The 15,632-nt window shown below is 45.0% G+C and overlaps 1 protein-coding gene across 2 annotated transcripts in view; it reads right to left on the bottom strand.

Moving 5' to 3' along the window:
• PGM2 (phosphoglucomutase 2) overlaps nt 1-15,239 on the bottom strand; it is a 35,277-nt gene extending 20,038 nt beyond the window's left edge. For both annotated transcript variants that reach the window (XM_003128910.5, XM_084971731.1), the window contains exons 1-4: nt 15,099-15,239; nt 10,036-10,203; nt 5,174-5,280; nt 890-974 (exon numbers count right to left, since the gene is read on the bottom strand). In XM_003128910.5, coding sequence (XP_003128958.2) covers nt 890-974; nt 5,174-5,280; nt 10,036-10,203; nt 15,099-15,215 — 477 coding nt within the window. In that variant the 5' untranslated portion in view covers nt 15,216-15,239. The remainder of the gene's footprint in view (nt 1-889; nt 975-5,173; nt 5,281-10,035; nt 10,204-15,098) is intronic.
• Nucleotides 15,240-15,632: the final 393 nt, after the last annotated feature.

Here is a 15,632-nt window from a genome sequence, read left to right as displayed (position 1 = left end):
CTGTTGTGGCACAGTAGGGAATGAATCTGACTAGCATCCAAGAGGCTGTGGGTTCAATCCCTGGCCTCGCTCAGTGGGTTAAGGAACTGGTGTTGCCATGAGCCGTGGTGTAGGTCACAGACACAGCTAGGACCCAGGTTGCTGTGGCTGTGGCATAGGCTGGCAGCAGTAGCTCCCTTTCCACCCCTAGCCTGGGAATTTCCATATGCAGCAGGTGCGGCGCTAAAAAGGCAAAAACGACATGGTTCGAGGCAAATCCAGATTTTGACCCAAGAAATTTCCTAATTGTGATAGCTGGGGAAAAGAATACAAACTAAATTAAAAAGCAAACAGGCATACAAACAAATGACATTTTGCTAACTAGCCAAAAGATCCTCAGACATAAGCCAAAGAAAAACTATTTAAAAAAAAAAAAAAAATCAATTTTGGAGTTCCCGCTATGGTGTGGTGGTTTAAAGGATCAGGCTCAGTGGGTTAAGTTCCTTTTAAACCACTGCACCATATATATATATATATATATATATATATATATAAAATCAATTCTGATGAGACAGAAGTTGAATACCAAAGAAATATTACTAGGATGTGGAGGACCATTCCTGGAAACAAAATTCTTGACATTTATTATTATTTTTTCTGTGCCCACAGCATGGAAAAGTTTCTGGACCAGGGATCGAACCCGTGCCACAGCAGGGACCCAAGCCACTGCAGTAACAATGCTGGATCCTTCACCCACTGAGCCACAGGGGGAACCTGGAGAATTCCTGATAAAAGGAGCCCTTTGTCCTTCAAATACCTGAATCCCAAGAGCACTAAAGACTGTAAAACTCGGCCATATCCCATCCTTGATCCCAGGACAGAAAATCATAGAAGCAAACAGTTCACTTACCACAAAGGGGGTCGGGGTTATATCAGAAAAGAGGTACACGGGAATCCCCTGGCTGATAAACGCGGTTGCAGCAAGCCGGGCAAACCTGGAAATGCAGAGTGACGGGGAGAAGAGAGAGTGGAGCCATCAGGACCGTGGGTGACAAGGAAGAAAGAAACGAAAGCCCAACCATTCCTCTGGGTTGAGTACGGCAGCCAGATGGAGGAAAACTGTGATGACACCTGTGCTGGCGAGAGCATTAAAGCTGGAGGAACCTTAGGAGGTAGCCTGCCCCGCCTCTCTGTTTTACAGAAATGGATGAAAGCCAAGAAAGGCCAGACCACTAGTCTCGTGTCCAGCAGCCATTCAGCAGCCGGGCCCGGCCTGCACCCACATCTCTCAGCTCCCTTCCATCTTGGTGGTCTCAGCCGAGGGCCATGAGGCCTCTGTGGGACATCTGCCTTGTCTAGAGACATTTCTGGCTGTCTCCAAGGTAGGACGCTAGTGGCAGCCAGTAGGTGGAGGCTAGGGATGCTGCTAAGCAGCCCACACTGCATGGGGCAATGGCCACAAGAAGAGTGATCTGGCTCAGTGACAAGTCACACGTCCAGAGTGCAGAGATGGAGAAACCCCGGTCTCGAGCTGTCACCATCCAGTACACGCCCTAAAGACTAGCATTTGAATTTGATGTCATCGTCTATGAAACATACTCTCATGGCATGTGTGCATGTGATATGTGGGTGACACACAGATGTATATGACACATGTAAATGACATATATACATCTTGGCTCCACTCAGTCCTTTAATGAGTTGACATATTTTTCAATTTCCACAGCACCTGGCTTCAGGCAGGACGCAGAACATGGAATCAAGTCTCTCTTCACGCTCGGCGTCAAATACTTTAACACAATAAAGGAGCAATTGACTTCCAACGAGCTATCTTATACTATTACAAAATTAAACAAACAAATCATTCTCTCAGATATTTCCAGAGCTCTAACTTCATAGAACATTATCCTGGAGCTGGCTGGGGCCAAAAGAAGAGATCTTAAACAACTCAAGCATTAAAATCCCGAGTAGCAATAGTAATATAAAAAATGATTTCGACAGTCAAAATTATGCCCCTACATATAGAGGGAAGTCATAAAAACAACATTTAGTAAAAAAGAATTTTAAAAAATCTGGGAGTTCCCATCATGGCTCAGAGGTTAATGAATCCGACTAGGAATCATGAGGTTGCGGGTTCGATCCCTGGCCTTGCTCAGTAGGTTAAGGATCCTGCGTTGCTATGGCTGTGGTGTAGGCCGGCAGCAATAGCTCCCATTAGACCCTTAGCCTGGAAACCTCCATATGCCGCAGGTGCGGCCCTAAAAAGACAAAAGACAAAAAAATTAAAATAAGAAATAAAAAAATAAATAAATAAAAATCTGAATTGAATGCACATCCCATTCATGAGGAGGAACAGAGGTCACATTTACCTACAGGAAACGTGTACCACAGCTGACCTTAGAAGCACTTTCTTTTTTTTTTGTCTTTTTTTGCTATTTCTTGGGCCGCTTCCACAGCATATGCAGGTTCCCAGGCTAGGGGTGAATCGGAGCTGTAGCCACCAGCCTACGCCAGAGCCACAGCAATGCAGGATCCGAGTCGCGTCTGCGACCTACACCACAGCTCACGGCAACACCGGATCATTAACCCACTGAGCAAGGGCAGGGACCGAACCCGCAACCTCACGGTTCCTAGTTGGATTCGTTAACCACTGCGCCACGACGGGAACTCCAGAAGCACTTTCTTAAAGCTAGTAAAGGAGACGACACTCACCACAGTTGAGTGAACTCAATTACAAATGTGCACAAAAAGGATTCAGTGTGTTCTCTGCATATGCTTAACCTTACTGCTTATGTTCCCCACCAGATATTTTAAACTTGGAAGATTAAAAGAACTAATTGTTTATCAGGTAAAATTCTGAGACTACAATAAGTTTCCAAGTCTAAGAAAATTCCATTTATTCATCATGAATGTTTTAACATGCACTGGTTTAATATTTGTCACAATCTCTAAATATCTTGCTACTGTATGTGATGAGAGCAATCCTGAGCTCCACTCCACTCCATGCCATCAAACTCTGAGACTTGAACCATAAACAAATAAAATCAGTAACATCTGTCACTTTGAGGAACCAATATGACCCCAAGGCCAAAGCCAAAAATATCTACCCCTTAATTGACAATGCTAACATACATGAAAGAAGTGCCAACCTGAAGCAGGGTAGTTAGCCCAAAAAGAAGAAATTTGAGAAGCTAAACAGACCTTTAGCCACATACATGGACTGCGCATGCTTTGACTGGAGGGTCTGACCTGCCCCTGGGGCTGGAAAAGCATGTGTATGATGTTAATTCTAACTGTAAAACCACTAACTAAAAATTGACAAACTGATTCTCTTAGAGCTTTATACATCATTCTCTCGTGAATGTAGTTCTTATGCGTCAATCCCTGAGCGACATGGCTTCTCTCTTGCTTTACTGACAAAAATCACATTTTTGAGCCTGGCGCTCAAGACTCACTATTTTATATCACCCTGGGTTCAATCGAGGAGCAGAAATCACTGAACTTTTGCCCTGGCCATGCTCCCTTCCTCACAAGTACACATTTGTTCTCATGAATGCTTCCTTCTTAGATTAGAAGCTAATGATAAGCAAAGATTAGGACTCCATGAACTCACCCAGCACTATAAAGTTATGAGACTTTTCATTAATATTAAATATTTGTATGTTCTTCCAACCTAAGAAACTATTAATTCCTGTACTCTGGAACAATAAAAATTAATCATAATTGAGGAAGTGTTCAAGTAAAAAAGAGGGTCCTATAATGCGATTAAGAGCAATAGTTGGCAAACTCCAGCCCATTTTGTAAATAAAGTGTTACTGGAACACCCCATGCCCGTTCAGTCATGATTTGCTCATGGCTGTTTTATGCTACATGGCAGAGTTGAGCGGCTGACTGTGGAGCCCACAATGTGTAAGATATTTACTATTTGCCCTTTATAGAAAAAGTTTGCTGACCCCCTCATACCAGCCTCTTTAGGTTTAAATTGTGGTGCCTTGGAGTTCCTGTCACGGCTCAGCAGAAACGAATCTGACTAGTGTCCATGAGGATGCAGGTTCGATCCCTGGCCTCACTCAGTGGGTTAAGGATCCGGCAATGCCCTGAGCTGTGGTGTAGGTCGCAGACGTGGCTCAGATCTGATACGGCTGTGGCTGTAGTGTAGGCTGGCAGCTGTAGCTCCAATTCAACCCCTAGCCTGGGAACCTTCATATGCCACAAGTGTGGCCCTAAAAATAAAAAAATAATAAAAATAAATAGTGATGCCGTGTCTCACTTTATGATCTTAGAGCAAAGAGATAAAAGTACATACTTTATAGATTGTTCTGAGGACTAAATACCAAAGTGCCTAACTCATATTTATCACTCAAATGACTCTGTTACCACTACCACCATTATCACCATCACCTCCACCACCACCAGTACCAGCACCACCTTCACTCTCACCATAACCATCACCCCACACCATCACCCCCACTCCCACCACCTTCACAACCACCACCATCACCCTCAGCACTGTTACCATAAGCACTATCATCTGCCGAAAACACTGTCATCAAACAGTCCCATCAGTTTGGGGATGCTACAAGAGTGCAGCTTATGATGGTCATTTAAGAAGGAAGGAGTTCATGAAGCTTACAAATCATGGAAGAGAAAGAAATAACATAAAAAGAAGAAAGAGAGAGAAATAATATTGCCACTTAAGAAAAATTACATTAGATAGATACATTAGATACGTTAGATAGATACATTGTCTAAATAACCTCATTTTCTTAATCCAAACATAAAACCAGAATTCCCAAAAGTTGCAAAGAGAACTACAAGTTAAGCAACGTAGCTGAAAAATGTATTTAAAGTCAAGCTACTGAAAGGGTAATTGCAGGAGTTCCCATGGTGGTTCAGTGGTTAACCAACCCGGCTAGTGTCCATGAGGACATGGGTTTGATCCCTGGCCTCGCTCAGTGGGTTAAGGATCTGGTGTTGCCATGAGCTGTGGTGTAGGTCACAGATGAGGCTCGGATCCTGCGTTGCTGGTGGCCGTGGTGTAGGCCAGCAGCTATAGTTCCGATTTGACCCCTAGCCTGGGAACTTCTACATGCTGCTGGTTCGGCCCTAAAAAAGATAAGAAGAAGAAAGGGTGATTGCAAATAAAACTACAAAATACACTACAAAAAAAAGTCTCCCAAATATCTTTACGTACCTTCTGCTGCTGCCTCCACTTGCTGTATGGGCTCGAGCATCAAAGCTGATCACAACACCTCTTTGCTTGAGGTCACTGAATTGTTTTTCCAGGTATCTGCAAAGTCCCTAAAAAATATCCCATGAATCAAGAGTATGTATCAAGAGAACATTGTAACAGAGAGGATTAAAATCCCTCAGTAACTAAGCAAACTGAACAACAGGACAATAATAGCTTTATTTATTATCTACTTGTATGTAATAGGTACTATGCTGGACACACGGCATTTACCATCTCTAATCCCAGATCAACTTTGCCAAAAAATCCCAAAAAAGCTATGGCCCAGAGACGCTCAGGGACTTGCCCAGTTTCAAAGACATGAATAGTTGAACCTAGATTTGTGCCTGGATCTGGTCAGAGGTGGTTCAGTGCTGGATTAAAAGCACAAAAAATCTGTGGCTTATATTCCACCGCCACCTATGAGCAAATGACAAGTTCCTTAATCTCTCAGGGCCTCAGTTCCTCTTCTGTAAAATGGGAGTAACAACAGTACCTACTTCAAAGGACTGGATGACAGTTAAATGAGCTAAAACACACCAAGTGCTAAGAATCCAACACCGGAGAAGCACTATGTCTTTGCTGCTATGAGCACTGTTTTCACTGTCATTTTCCTTCAAAGTCCTTCTTTTACACTAGTCTAAAATGTCTGAGGGCAGGGCGGTGTTTCAGACAGTTCCACCTGCTCTGTACATCACCAAGTCAGAGAAACTCAGCACGCGTGACAGGATTTTGACAGGCAACTGATCTAAACTTCTTCTATTTGTTGGTTTGCGATACTGTTTTCCAGCAGGCAGGTCGTAAGGAAGCTCTATTAGTCCACGGTTACACAATACAAATTGTGCAGAATTTGGGCTATTCGCACCTGCCCAGAAAGGGCGGAACACACAATCCCTGCACCTGAGTGCAGGAAGATATAATGCATCTTCGTGTGACGTTACATCACATCACAACTGTACGAAATATAGAGGATTAGAAAACAGTGAACTCTGAATTCAAGAAGTTTAGATTACTAGACAAAAAAGGCTTTATTGGAGTTCCCATTGTGGCACAGCGGAAACGAATCCGACTAGCAACCATGAGGTTTCGGGTTCGATCCCTGGCCTCGATCAGTGGGTTAAGGATCCGGCGTTGCTGTGAGCTGTGGTGTAGATCGCAGATGCGGCTTGGATCTGGCATTGCTGTGGCTGTGGCATAGGTTGGCAGCTACAGGTCTGATTAGACCCCTAGCCTGGGAACATCCATATGCCACGGGTGTGGATCTAAAAAGATAAAAGACAAAAAAAAAAAAAAAAAGCTTTATTACAGAACAGAAAGAGCTCTGGTTGACGGGGCATAATGATGGTTCATATTACTTACTTCACTTTCACTGAAGGAGGTCTTAATAAAAAAGAATTGTAACTCTTACTTTCAGTAGGGCCACACTTCACAACTTTGTTGCCAGGGCAGTACCGATTGAGAAAGCCTTTAGTCTTTCTTGCACAAAAATATTGCATTGGGCATGACTTCTAAGGTTGGGTGACCCAAGATAATATGGACCCAGGTGTACTGGTTTGGGGGCTCCCCAGAAGCACCCAGATGCTCATACTCTAAGGCTTACAACAGCAACAGTGCCCTCTCCCTGGACCTGCTCAGCCCCTGTGTTGTGGCCCCAGTGTTCAAGGGGGCAAAAGGTATTCAGCCTTAGTCTAAAAATCTCCATCATCTTCTAATTGCTCTAAAAAATTCCGGGGCTGGAGTTGCCCTTGTGGCTCAGTGCTTAACGAACCTGACTAGTATCCATGAGGACACAGGTTCAATCCCTGGCCTTGCTCGGTGGGTTAAGGATCTGGCGTTGCTGTGAGCTGTGGTGTAGGTCACAGATGCGGCTCAGATCCCACATTGCTATGGCTGTGTAGGCCTGGGAACCTCCATATGCTTGCAGGTGCGCCTCTAAGAAAAAAAAAAAAAGATAAAAAAAAATTCCGGGGCTGGCTGAGGCTGAGGACCTGGGAGCATGCTTTTCACGGAAAAGAGACTCACTGAGGAAGCAAAATATTATCACTAAACACAAAAAAGAAACCTTATATAGCTTCAAACGGTCAAACTATGACCAATATGTAAAAGCTACCAAAAGAAACCATTTTCAGTGAGAATGATCTCAAGATAAAATGGCTATTTCAGAAGACAATGAACTCTCCACCACTGATGTATCAGGCTCAGTAAGAAACCTAAGAAGAAATTAATTATAACCTCTACCAAGGAGGCAAACAATAAAAAAATTTCCCTCTAGTCTATATCCTATTTCCCACTAGGACGTTGACTCACATAGATCTGCTTCTTAAGTACAACTGGATAGATCTGGGGGGGGCCAAGAGGATGGGGGTCCACACTAGAGACCAGCAGGCAGGGGTGCCTGGGCCATCGTGAAAGCCGGCACGTTCTGCAAGGTCACACTACCAAAGGCTGAGGGTGGAAGCCGGGGTGGTTTTTCCTGGAAATCCTTTTCCTCCAATTCTGACACCACTCCTAAGATTTAAAAAATGTGTCTGCTGCTCTCTTAAAACTGTCTTAACTCTAAACATCTTTGTCTCCTATTGTGTAAATGTTCCAGGGCAGGCTGGACAATCACTTTCGGGTGGATTACAGAGGAAATGACTCCCACTTGGGGTGGCAGGGTGAATCAGATGACCCTTAAACGAACTCATCTTAGTGTTGTAGGATTCTTAGCTATCACAGGGTCGACTCCCCGAAGAGGCCAGTTCCTGTAGTGGGGAGGATGTGTGAGATAGGTCCAAAGACCTTTCTAGGCATAGATTTCATCATTCCTAGAAATTAGACGTAGATGAATACAGGAGTAAAGGCTCTAGGCTCATCCAGAATCCCTCAGAATCCCCTAACGATGAGGCCAAACAGGAGGTGTGACCAATTGGATTTTCCCCAAAGAGAGTCGCATCAGTATATCCCATCCCACAGGCTTCCCTAATGTGATCCAACTCTGTACCCTCATGCCAGACTTCCATAGGGTTTTGGGACAACAGGACCAACCCGGCTTTATGCTGGGAGGTGTGTGTAAGGTACATGTGATCACCAGGAGTCAATTTTCCCAGCCTTTTCTTTCCCAGAATTAAAGGGACCTTCATTTTTAACAAGTCTAAGTAGTTGAAGACACAGAACAATCTGTTCCACTTTATTTCCCTCACAAACAGAACTCTCCACACGCAGTGGCAGCTGTTTTGTCAAAGGCTTCATCTTTATTCCTAAAAGTTCGGTCTAGACTCTGATAGACTGATTCACAAATGAAGGCAAGGGCACTTAGCAATAATTTCCATACTATAAATTAAAACTAAATGGAACGAATAACTCTTGGTTATTATGGCCCCTGGAAAAGCTTTTCAATGCTTGCATGGGTACAATTATAACCAAAATTAGAACATAAAAATCAGTCAGCTTAGTTGGTGGAATGGCACTAGAATGAAAGCCTCATGTCTGTCTGTTTTAGGCATTATTATATTTCCAATTCCTGGCACCCAATAAATCTGTCGAATGAATAAATGAATGGTTGAAAGAATTGCTGCAGGAGTTGTGAAATAGTACTGCTTCAGCTGACTGCGCAAGCCTAACTTTATGACCTAAATGTGTAATTCCCTGTGCCCGGGCAAACCCAAAAGACTCATTCATCACTACAGCAGGTTAGATCTGGAGTTCCCGTCATGGCGCAGGGGGAACAAATCTGACTAGGGACCATGAGGTTGCAGGTTCAATCCCTGGCCTCGCTCAGTGGGTTAAGGATTCAGCGTTGCCGTGAGCTGTGGTGTAGGCGGCAGATGCGGCTCAGATGGTGTTTGGTTTAGGCCAGCAGCTGTAGCTCCAATTAGACCCCTAGCCTGGAAATCTCCATATGCCATGGGAGTGGCCCGAAAAAAAAATACTACTACTACTAATAATAATACAGCAAATTAGGGCTATTAAATACAAAAGGAGCCTGGGCTTAAATTATTTTAAAAAGTTGGCCATAGGACTGCGGTGGCTTTACTGCCTTAGGAGCCTACCAAGCAAGCCAAAACCTAAACCTGGAAAAGCCTCAAGGCTAAGAAATCACAACCTAAGGAGAGCCAATCACAAAGAGCCAACTAGGCTTTCCCAAAGAGCTATAGCCAATCTACTCTCCTTGCTTTGTTTCTGCCTCTCCTCTACACAAGTCTTTCCAGTAGCCCCTGTCAGTGGAGTGTGCTGAGGGGGAGCCCAAATATGCCTCTCTGCCAGATGCATCATTGTGAACTGAAGGCAATCAACTCTGAGCAGATTGAAGGAAAACTCTTACCTCTTCCTTAACTACCTAGAAGAATTCAGATATGGAGCCCAACCCAGGAAGAAAGCTATTACCAGAGATAGCTTTTAATCTGAAAGACTTATCTATATGGCAGGCAAACATCTAATTACCAAACATCTGCTCTTCTATTCTCCTGTGAAAAATACAGATATAAAAACATATATTTGAAAAAAAATTCATATATTCGAAAAGTTCTTCTACTGCCTGAAACCTCAACTGCTGAACTTGCCCTTGGGTCTCACTGTCTTTATGGGGCTCCTGAGTATGTATAACTAAATTTGTTTTCTCTTGTTAATCTGTCTTATGCTCATTTATTCAACAGACCGGCCAAAGCATCCAGAAGGGTAGAGGTCAAAATTTTTCTCCCCAAGAGATCCTAGCTACCTCCAGTTTGAAACTGCCTGATTCAAACACATTTTTGCTCAAATGAAATCTTGAAATCTTTAATATGTCTCAGTTGGTCTTTCAGCAATGGGGCTATGTTAAGAATAACAAGAAAGAAAAGATGGGGTACCTGTGTAGTCTGGATGATGGTCAAGTCATTCATACGAGAGATTCCTGCTCCCATCATAGCTCGGAGACCAGCTGTCCCGAACTCCATTCGAGCCCCAAAACATTTCTGCAGTTCTTCTTTATTATCTTCTTCAAGTAGTCGTTTCACTGACTCCCAAGTTAAAGGATTCTACAAAACAGTAATGTATACACCAGATATAGCCAAGTGAGTAACATGAGAAATCTGAAATAAAAACAAAAAGAAACAGAAGAAACCACGTGCGTGTATTTGAAAAGCATGTATGCATACATATAGAAATGCACACACATAATATAGGCTTTTCAATTGTGATGCTTTTGAAATTTGAAACATGACGTTGGTTTTTTGAACATTATGAGTAATACTGTGATATAATAAGAAATAGATATATTTACTTTTTGTCCCTAGTTTCTGGCAAAGAGGTCATAAAACACTTGAAATTTCCTGAATGATTAGGGTGAGAGGAGCATCTTCTGTTCGTCATGATAAAACCCTTTCATCCGTACCCCAGTTTATCCTAATAATAAGGTGGCTCCTGAGAGCCAGCCAAGTGATAAGGCCCGCCCTCCAAGAAAGGGTGGGGCTGGAGATTAAGTTCAGTCACCAATAGCCAAAGATCTAATCAACTGTGCCTATGCGAGGCACGGAAGCTCTGAACCACTTCCCACCAAACTTTGTCTTAGGCATCTCTTCCAATTGGCTGCTCCTGAGGTGTGTCCTTCATAACAAAATTGGTCATAGTAATTAAAGTGCTTTCCTGAGTTCTGAGAGCTGTCCTACCTAACAAATCACCAAACCTGAGGAGGGGAACATGGGACCCTTGACTTATTACTAGTTGGTCAGAAGTATTGGTGACAACCTGGGATCTGGGACTTTTTTTTTCAGCTGCACCTGAGGCATGCAGAAGTTCCGGGGCCAAGGATCAAACCTGTACCTCAGTAGTGACGTTGGATCCTTAACCACTTGACCACTAGGGAACTCCAACCTGGGACTTTTTGCGGGTATCTGAGGTGGGGTCAGTCTTGTGCAGCTGAGCCCTTAAGCTGAGGGATCTGTACCCACTCCAGGAAGTTAAGTGTCAGAATTGAGTTAAATTATAAAGACAGCCATTTGGTATCCACAGAGAAATGGAAAATGACTTGGTATGAAAAACTCACATTTAATGTCAGAAGTGTTGTAAGTAAAAGGAAATAGTTTCCCTTTTATAATGTATTATTCTCTTTCCTACAAAGGTAAGCAATTTTGGAAAAATGGAATGAATATTTAGGTTTTGGGGTCTAACAACCTAGAATGGAATCCCAGCCAGAGCACCACTCACCAACTCTATACTCTTAAGCAGTTTATTTAGTGGTTTTTTTTGTTTTGTTTTTGTCTTTTTGCCTTTTCTAGGGCTGCTCCCTCAGCATATGGAGGTTACCAGGCTAAGGGTCTAATCCGAGCTGTAGCTGTGGGTCTATGCCAGAGCCAAGCTGTGTCTGCGACCTACGCCACAGCCCTCGGCAATGCTGGATCCTTAACCCACTGAGCAAGGCCAGGGATCGAACCCGCAACCTCATGGTTCCTAGTCGGATTCATTAACCACTGAGCCACGATGGAAACTCCTATTTAGATTTTTGAATTCTCACTTTTTTCATCTGTAAAATTGGAACAGTCTAGAACCATCCTTACAAGGTGGTTTTGGAAAGGTTTATATTAAATTAAGGTAAAACACCTTTCTGTCCTGCACCTAGTCGTAAGCAAACGTTCATTTTCTTCCCTAAGGTCCTCTAATCTTCCCAGAGAGTGATAACCTTAATAATTTAAATCCACACCTTAATTTGGTAGTGTTTTACAAGTTGTACAATACTGGAGTTCCCATCGTGGCTCAGCGGAAATGAATCTGACTAGCATCCATGAGGATACAGGTTTGATCCCTGGCCTCCCTCAGTGGGTTAAGGATCTGGCATTGCCATGAGCTGGGGCATAGGTTGCAGGTGTAGCTCGCATCCCCCGTTGCTGTTGCTGTGGCTGTAGCGTAAGCCAGCAGCTACAGCTCCAATTAGACCCCTAACATGGGAACCTCTATATGCCGCAGATCAGCCCTAAAAAGACAAAAAAAAAAAAGAATGTTGTACAATATTATCACATACCTGGTCAAATCGGAATGGGTAATCACTACAAGAGTCAGGCAAATAACAAAAACCCCATTTTATAGCTAGAGAAGCCTCAGAGATTAAGTATCTTGCTTAAACTGCACGATATGTATTAACTTAGTACCTTTTCTATTACAATAACTGCTTCAAATAGACATATGTGAATCATTTAAGTTCATTTTAAATTGTCCTATTTCTAGATGCAAACTGTTACATTTAGAATGGATAAACAAGGTGGTCCTGCTGTATAGTACATGGAATTATATCCAATCTCCCGGGATGGACCACGACGGAAAAGTATATAAAAAAGAATGTACATGGGTGTACCGCTGAGTCATTTGGCTGCACGGCAGAAACTGGCACAAAACTGTAAATCAACTATACTTTAATTAAAAAAAAAAGAAATTGCCTTTTTCTACAAGAGTTGCAGAAAATGTTAAGAATGGAGAAAAACAACAATTGCATTAATTCCATATCAAACGTTCGAACTTAGAATTCAGGCTAACAATAAAGTGCTTTATTTCTATCTTAGAATCATCATCCCAGTAGATGAACATGCAGGTAAAACGTAGCCACATAACTAAACTTTGAAAGGCTAGTGCAATAAAATGCTGGCTTTCTGGAATTAAGCCCACATTTCCAGATTGCTCCAGATTCAGAAGGAGAGGAGTAAAAGCCCATCATTTTGGTTAAGAGCAATAGCTACTGACCAGTTCACAATCTGACCTATCGGAATGTCAGGTGCCCCCAGGTTAGGGCTCAGATCTAGAACCTAAAAGAGGGTCAATAAATATTTGTTGATTGAATAAGAAAACACAGGAGACTTCAAGGTCACGCCTAAATATCTATGGGCGATTCTTTCATCCAGCGAGGGTTTAGAAAACTCTAATTGGCCTTTGATATCTATAAGAGACCAAACAGCCTGAGGAAAACCAAAAGAGGCAGAGAGATAAGAATAAAAGTCCAGAGGGCTCCAGAGATCAGAATCAGACGTGGAAGTGACATTGGAAGTGACATCCAGCATCGAGAGGAACAGGGATGGAGGTGCCGTTGAAATGCGGTGGGTAAATGTCCAGCATCCTGCCCTTGAGGCAACCAGACCAGAGGCTGCAATGCTCTTAGCTGGGGTGCTGTCTCAAGCCAAAGGAGAAACAGACCAGACAAGGAAAGAACAAGAGTAGTGGCAATTTAAAAATGAAAAGGCTGGAGTTCCCGCGGTTGCGCAGTGGAAACAATCCAACTGGGAACCACGAGGTTGTGGGTTTGATCCCTGGCTTCGTTCAGTGGGTTAAGGAGCTGGCATTGCCATGAGCTGTGATGTAGATGGCAGACGTGGCTTGGATCTGGCGTGGCTGTGGCTGTGGTATAGGCCGGCAGCTGCAGTCCAATTGTAGACCCCTGGGAACCTCCATATGCCACGAGTGGGGCCCTAAAAAAAAAAAAAAAAAGACAAAAAGACAAAAAGAAAGAAAGAAAAGGCCATTTCACCTCTATCCAGTGCACTCTCTGTAAACCAGACACAATTTGTGGAAATTTTGGGTGTCTCTTTCTTCAAAGGGAAAGTTCTATGAAATGAATTCATTACTATGACTTTAAAAGATTTCTACACACTGCCAGTTACTGAATTATCAGAAACGGAGACCTTTTCCTTCCTAAAGAATTACAAGAATTACTAAGAAAACCCACCCCACAAGTTGCCAATAGCATCCAGAAACAGGATGTGTGCAGGGACCAGAGGGTGGAGCGGAAGGCCTGGCCCCTGCACACCGGGCTTGCACCCTCCCTCATGACTCAAACACTTCATGTCTCTCCTGTGGGTACTGCACTGTGCAGGCTGGTGGACCATGGAGGCTAGTGACGGAGTGAGCACCGCCAGCTATGCAATTTGTTGGGGTCTAGTGCAAAAAACAAAAAAAGAGAGAGAGAGACCCTTTATTCAAAATCTTTTAAAGATTTCAAAGCAGGGGAGCAGAGTATTAACCTAAGTGCTGAGCCCTGGGAGGAGAACCAGTCCTATGCAGGGATCTCATGCTTTGAGGTCAGCCCTGGAGACAGACATGAAACAAAGCCACATGCAAGTGGTTTTGTTTTGGGCCAAGCGCAGGACGTGCTATGAGGGGAAAAAAAGAGTCCACTGGGGGAGAGTATTCAAGAGAAATAATTTATCACTGAGAGCCAGGGAAGGCCTCTCTACACGACTCCGCCCGGAAATATGAGTAAGGCCAAGAGTTCAGTGGAAGAGAGCAGAGGCGAACTTTCCTGGAATACAAACAGCCTGCGTGAGGAACAAGCAGGAATCGAGAGACAAAGGAGAGAGGGAGAGGTGGCCAGTCAGAGCTGGGTCCCTGACGCCCTCTTCTCTAGCACCTCAGAGGGTGAAGAATGGCAAGGGCTGCTGTGTCTCAGGGCTACCCCTCTTCTCAGCAAAAAGCCAGGCGGGCCCGAGCGGGAGCCCATGTCTGCAACCCAGCACCTGGCAAGTGCTGCCAGGAGCAGCAGGAAGAGGAACAATGCTGGGTCGGTGGGGGATGCACCGCCGAGTGCAGAGAACAAGCCCGGTCCGAGGTGCAGGAACAGGTGTTTGTCTCAATTAGACAACACCCCCAGAGCCCGGCCGCGTGCTGACCAACCCGGCTCGCTCCCAGCCTCATGAACGTGTGATCCCGGCCCGCCAGACGTCTGGTTTTGTCCCGGGACAACTTCTCCCGGTCAAACTTCCAATCTGCCACGGCGTCCGCCTGCTCGGTCTTCCGGTGGCACCGGAGCGGCCCCGCCGGGGTGGGAGGGGAGGGAATGAAAGAAGCGGCGACACCGACCCGCACTCGCGGCAGGAAAGGCGGCTCCGAGCCAGGAGAGCGGGAGGAGGGCCCCGCACCTCCTCCGGGCGCTCCCAGCCCACCTGGCGCCCCTCACCTTGTCCCATCGCAGCCACCGGGTCGTCTCCTGGTCCAGCCGGGCGTCCACGCTGGGGCCGCCGCTTCCCGGAGTCGCGGTTACCGCCATCGCCGCTGTATCTGCCGTCGCTTCCATCCCCGCGCTACCACCACCAAGTTCAGGAGGCGGCGAGACGGTCCTTCCGGCAGGGCGGGGAGAGGCGGGGCGGGGCCGGAGGATCGGCTCCGGAGCCAGTGGCGTCGGCCGGAAAATGACGCGCAGGCCCGGGAGCACGCCTCCGGGAACGCGCAGCACCTCCCACCCCGGCACCTGCTCTCAGCCCGGCAGACCTTTAGGGGGTGCGGTTGGAAGGGACTCTGCTGTTTTTACCGGCCTCTCTGAAAGCTCCAGGGTCACCCTCATTCACAGATCTACAGTTGACCTGGAATGCACATTTATTTGTCAAGTGATTTGGGGAAGGGTCTAGGCTCCCCCGGCTCCCCAACACACACACTGGCTATCCAGTTGACCTAGCACCACTGATTGAAAATAAAGTCTTTTTCCTTTGTTCTG

This window comes from Sus scrofa, chromosome 8 (genome assembly GCF_054392235.1).
Source record: "Sus scrofa isolate SSC_HxYL_T2T_F1_AM1 chromosome 8, Sscrofa_HxYL_maternal_Yorkshire_Landrace_v2.0, whole genome shotgun sequence".
Taxonomy (NCBI): domain Eukaryota; kingdom Metazoa; phylum Chordata; class Mammalia; order Artiodactyla; family Suidae; genus Sus; species Sus scrofa.
The sequence above is the reverse complement of the archived record's forward strand: the minus strand, read 5'-3'. Positions and strand labels throughout refer to the sequence as shown.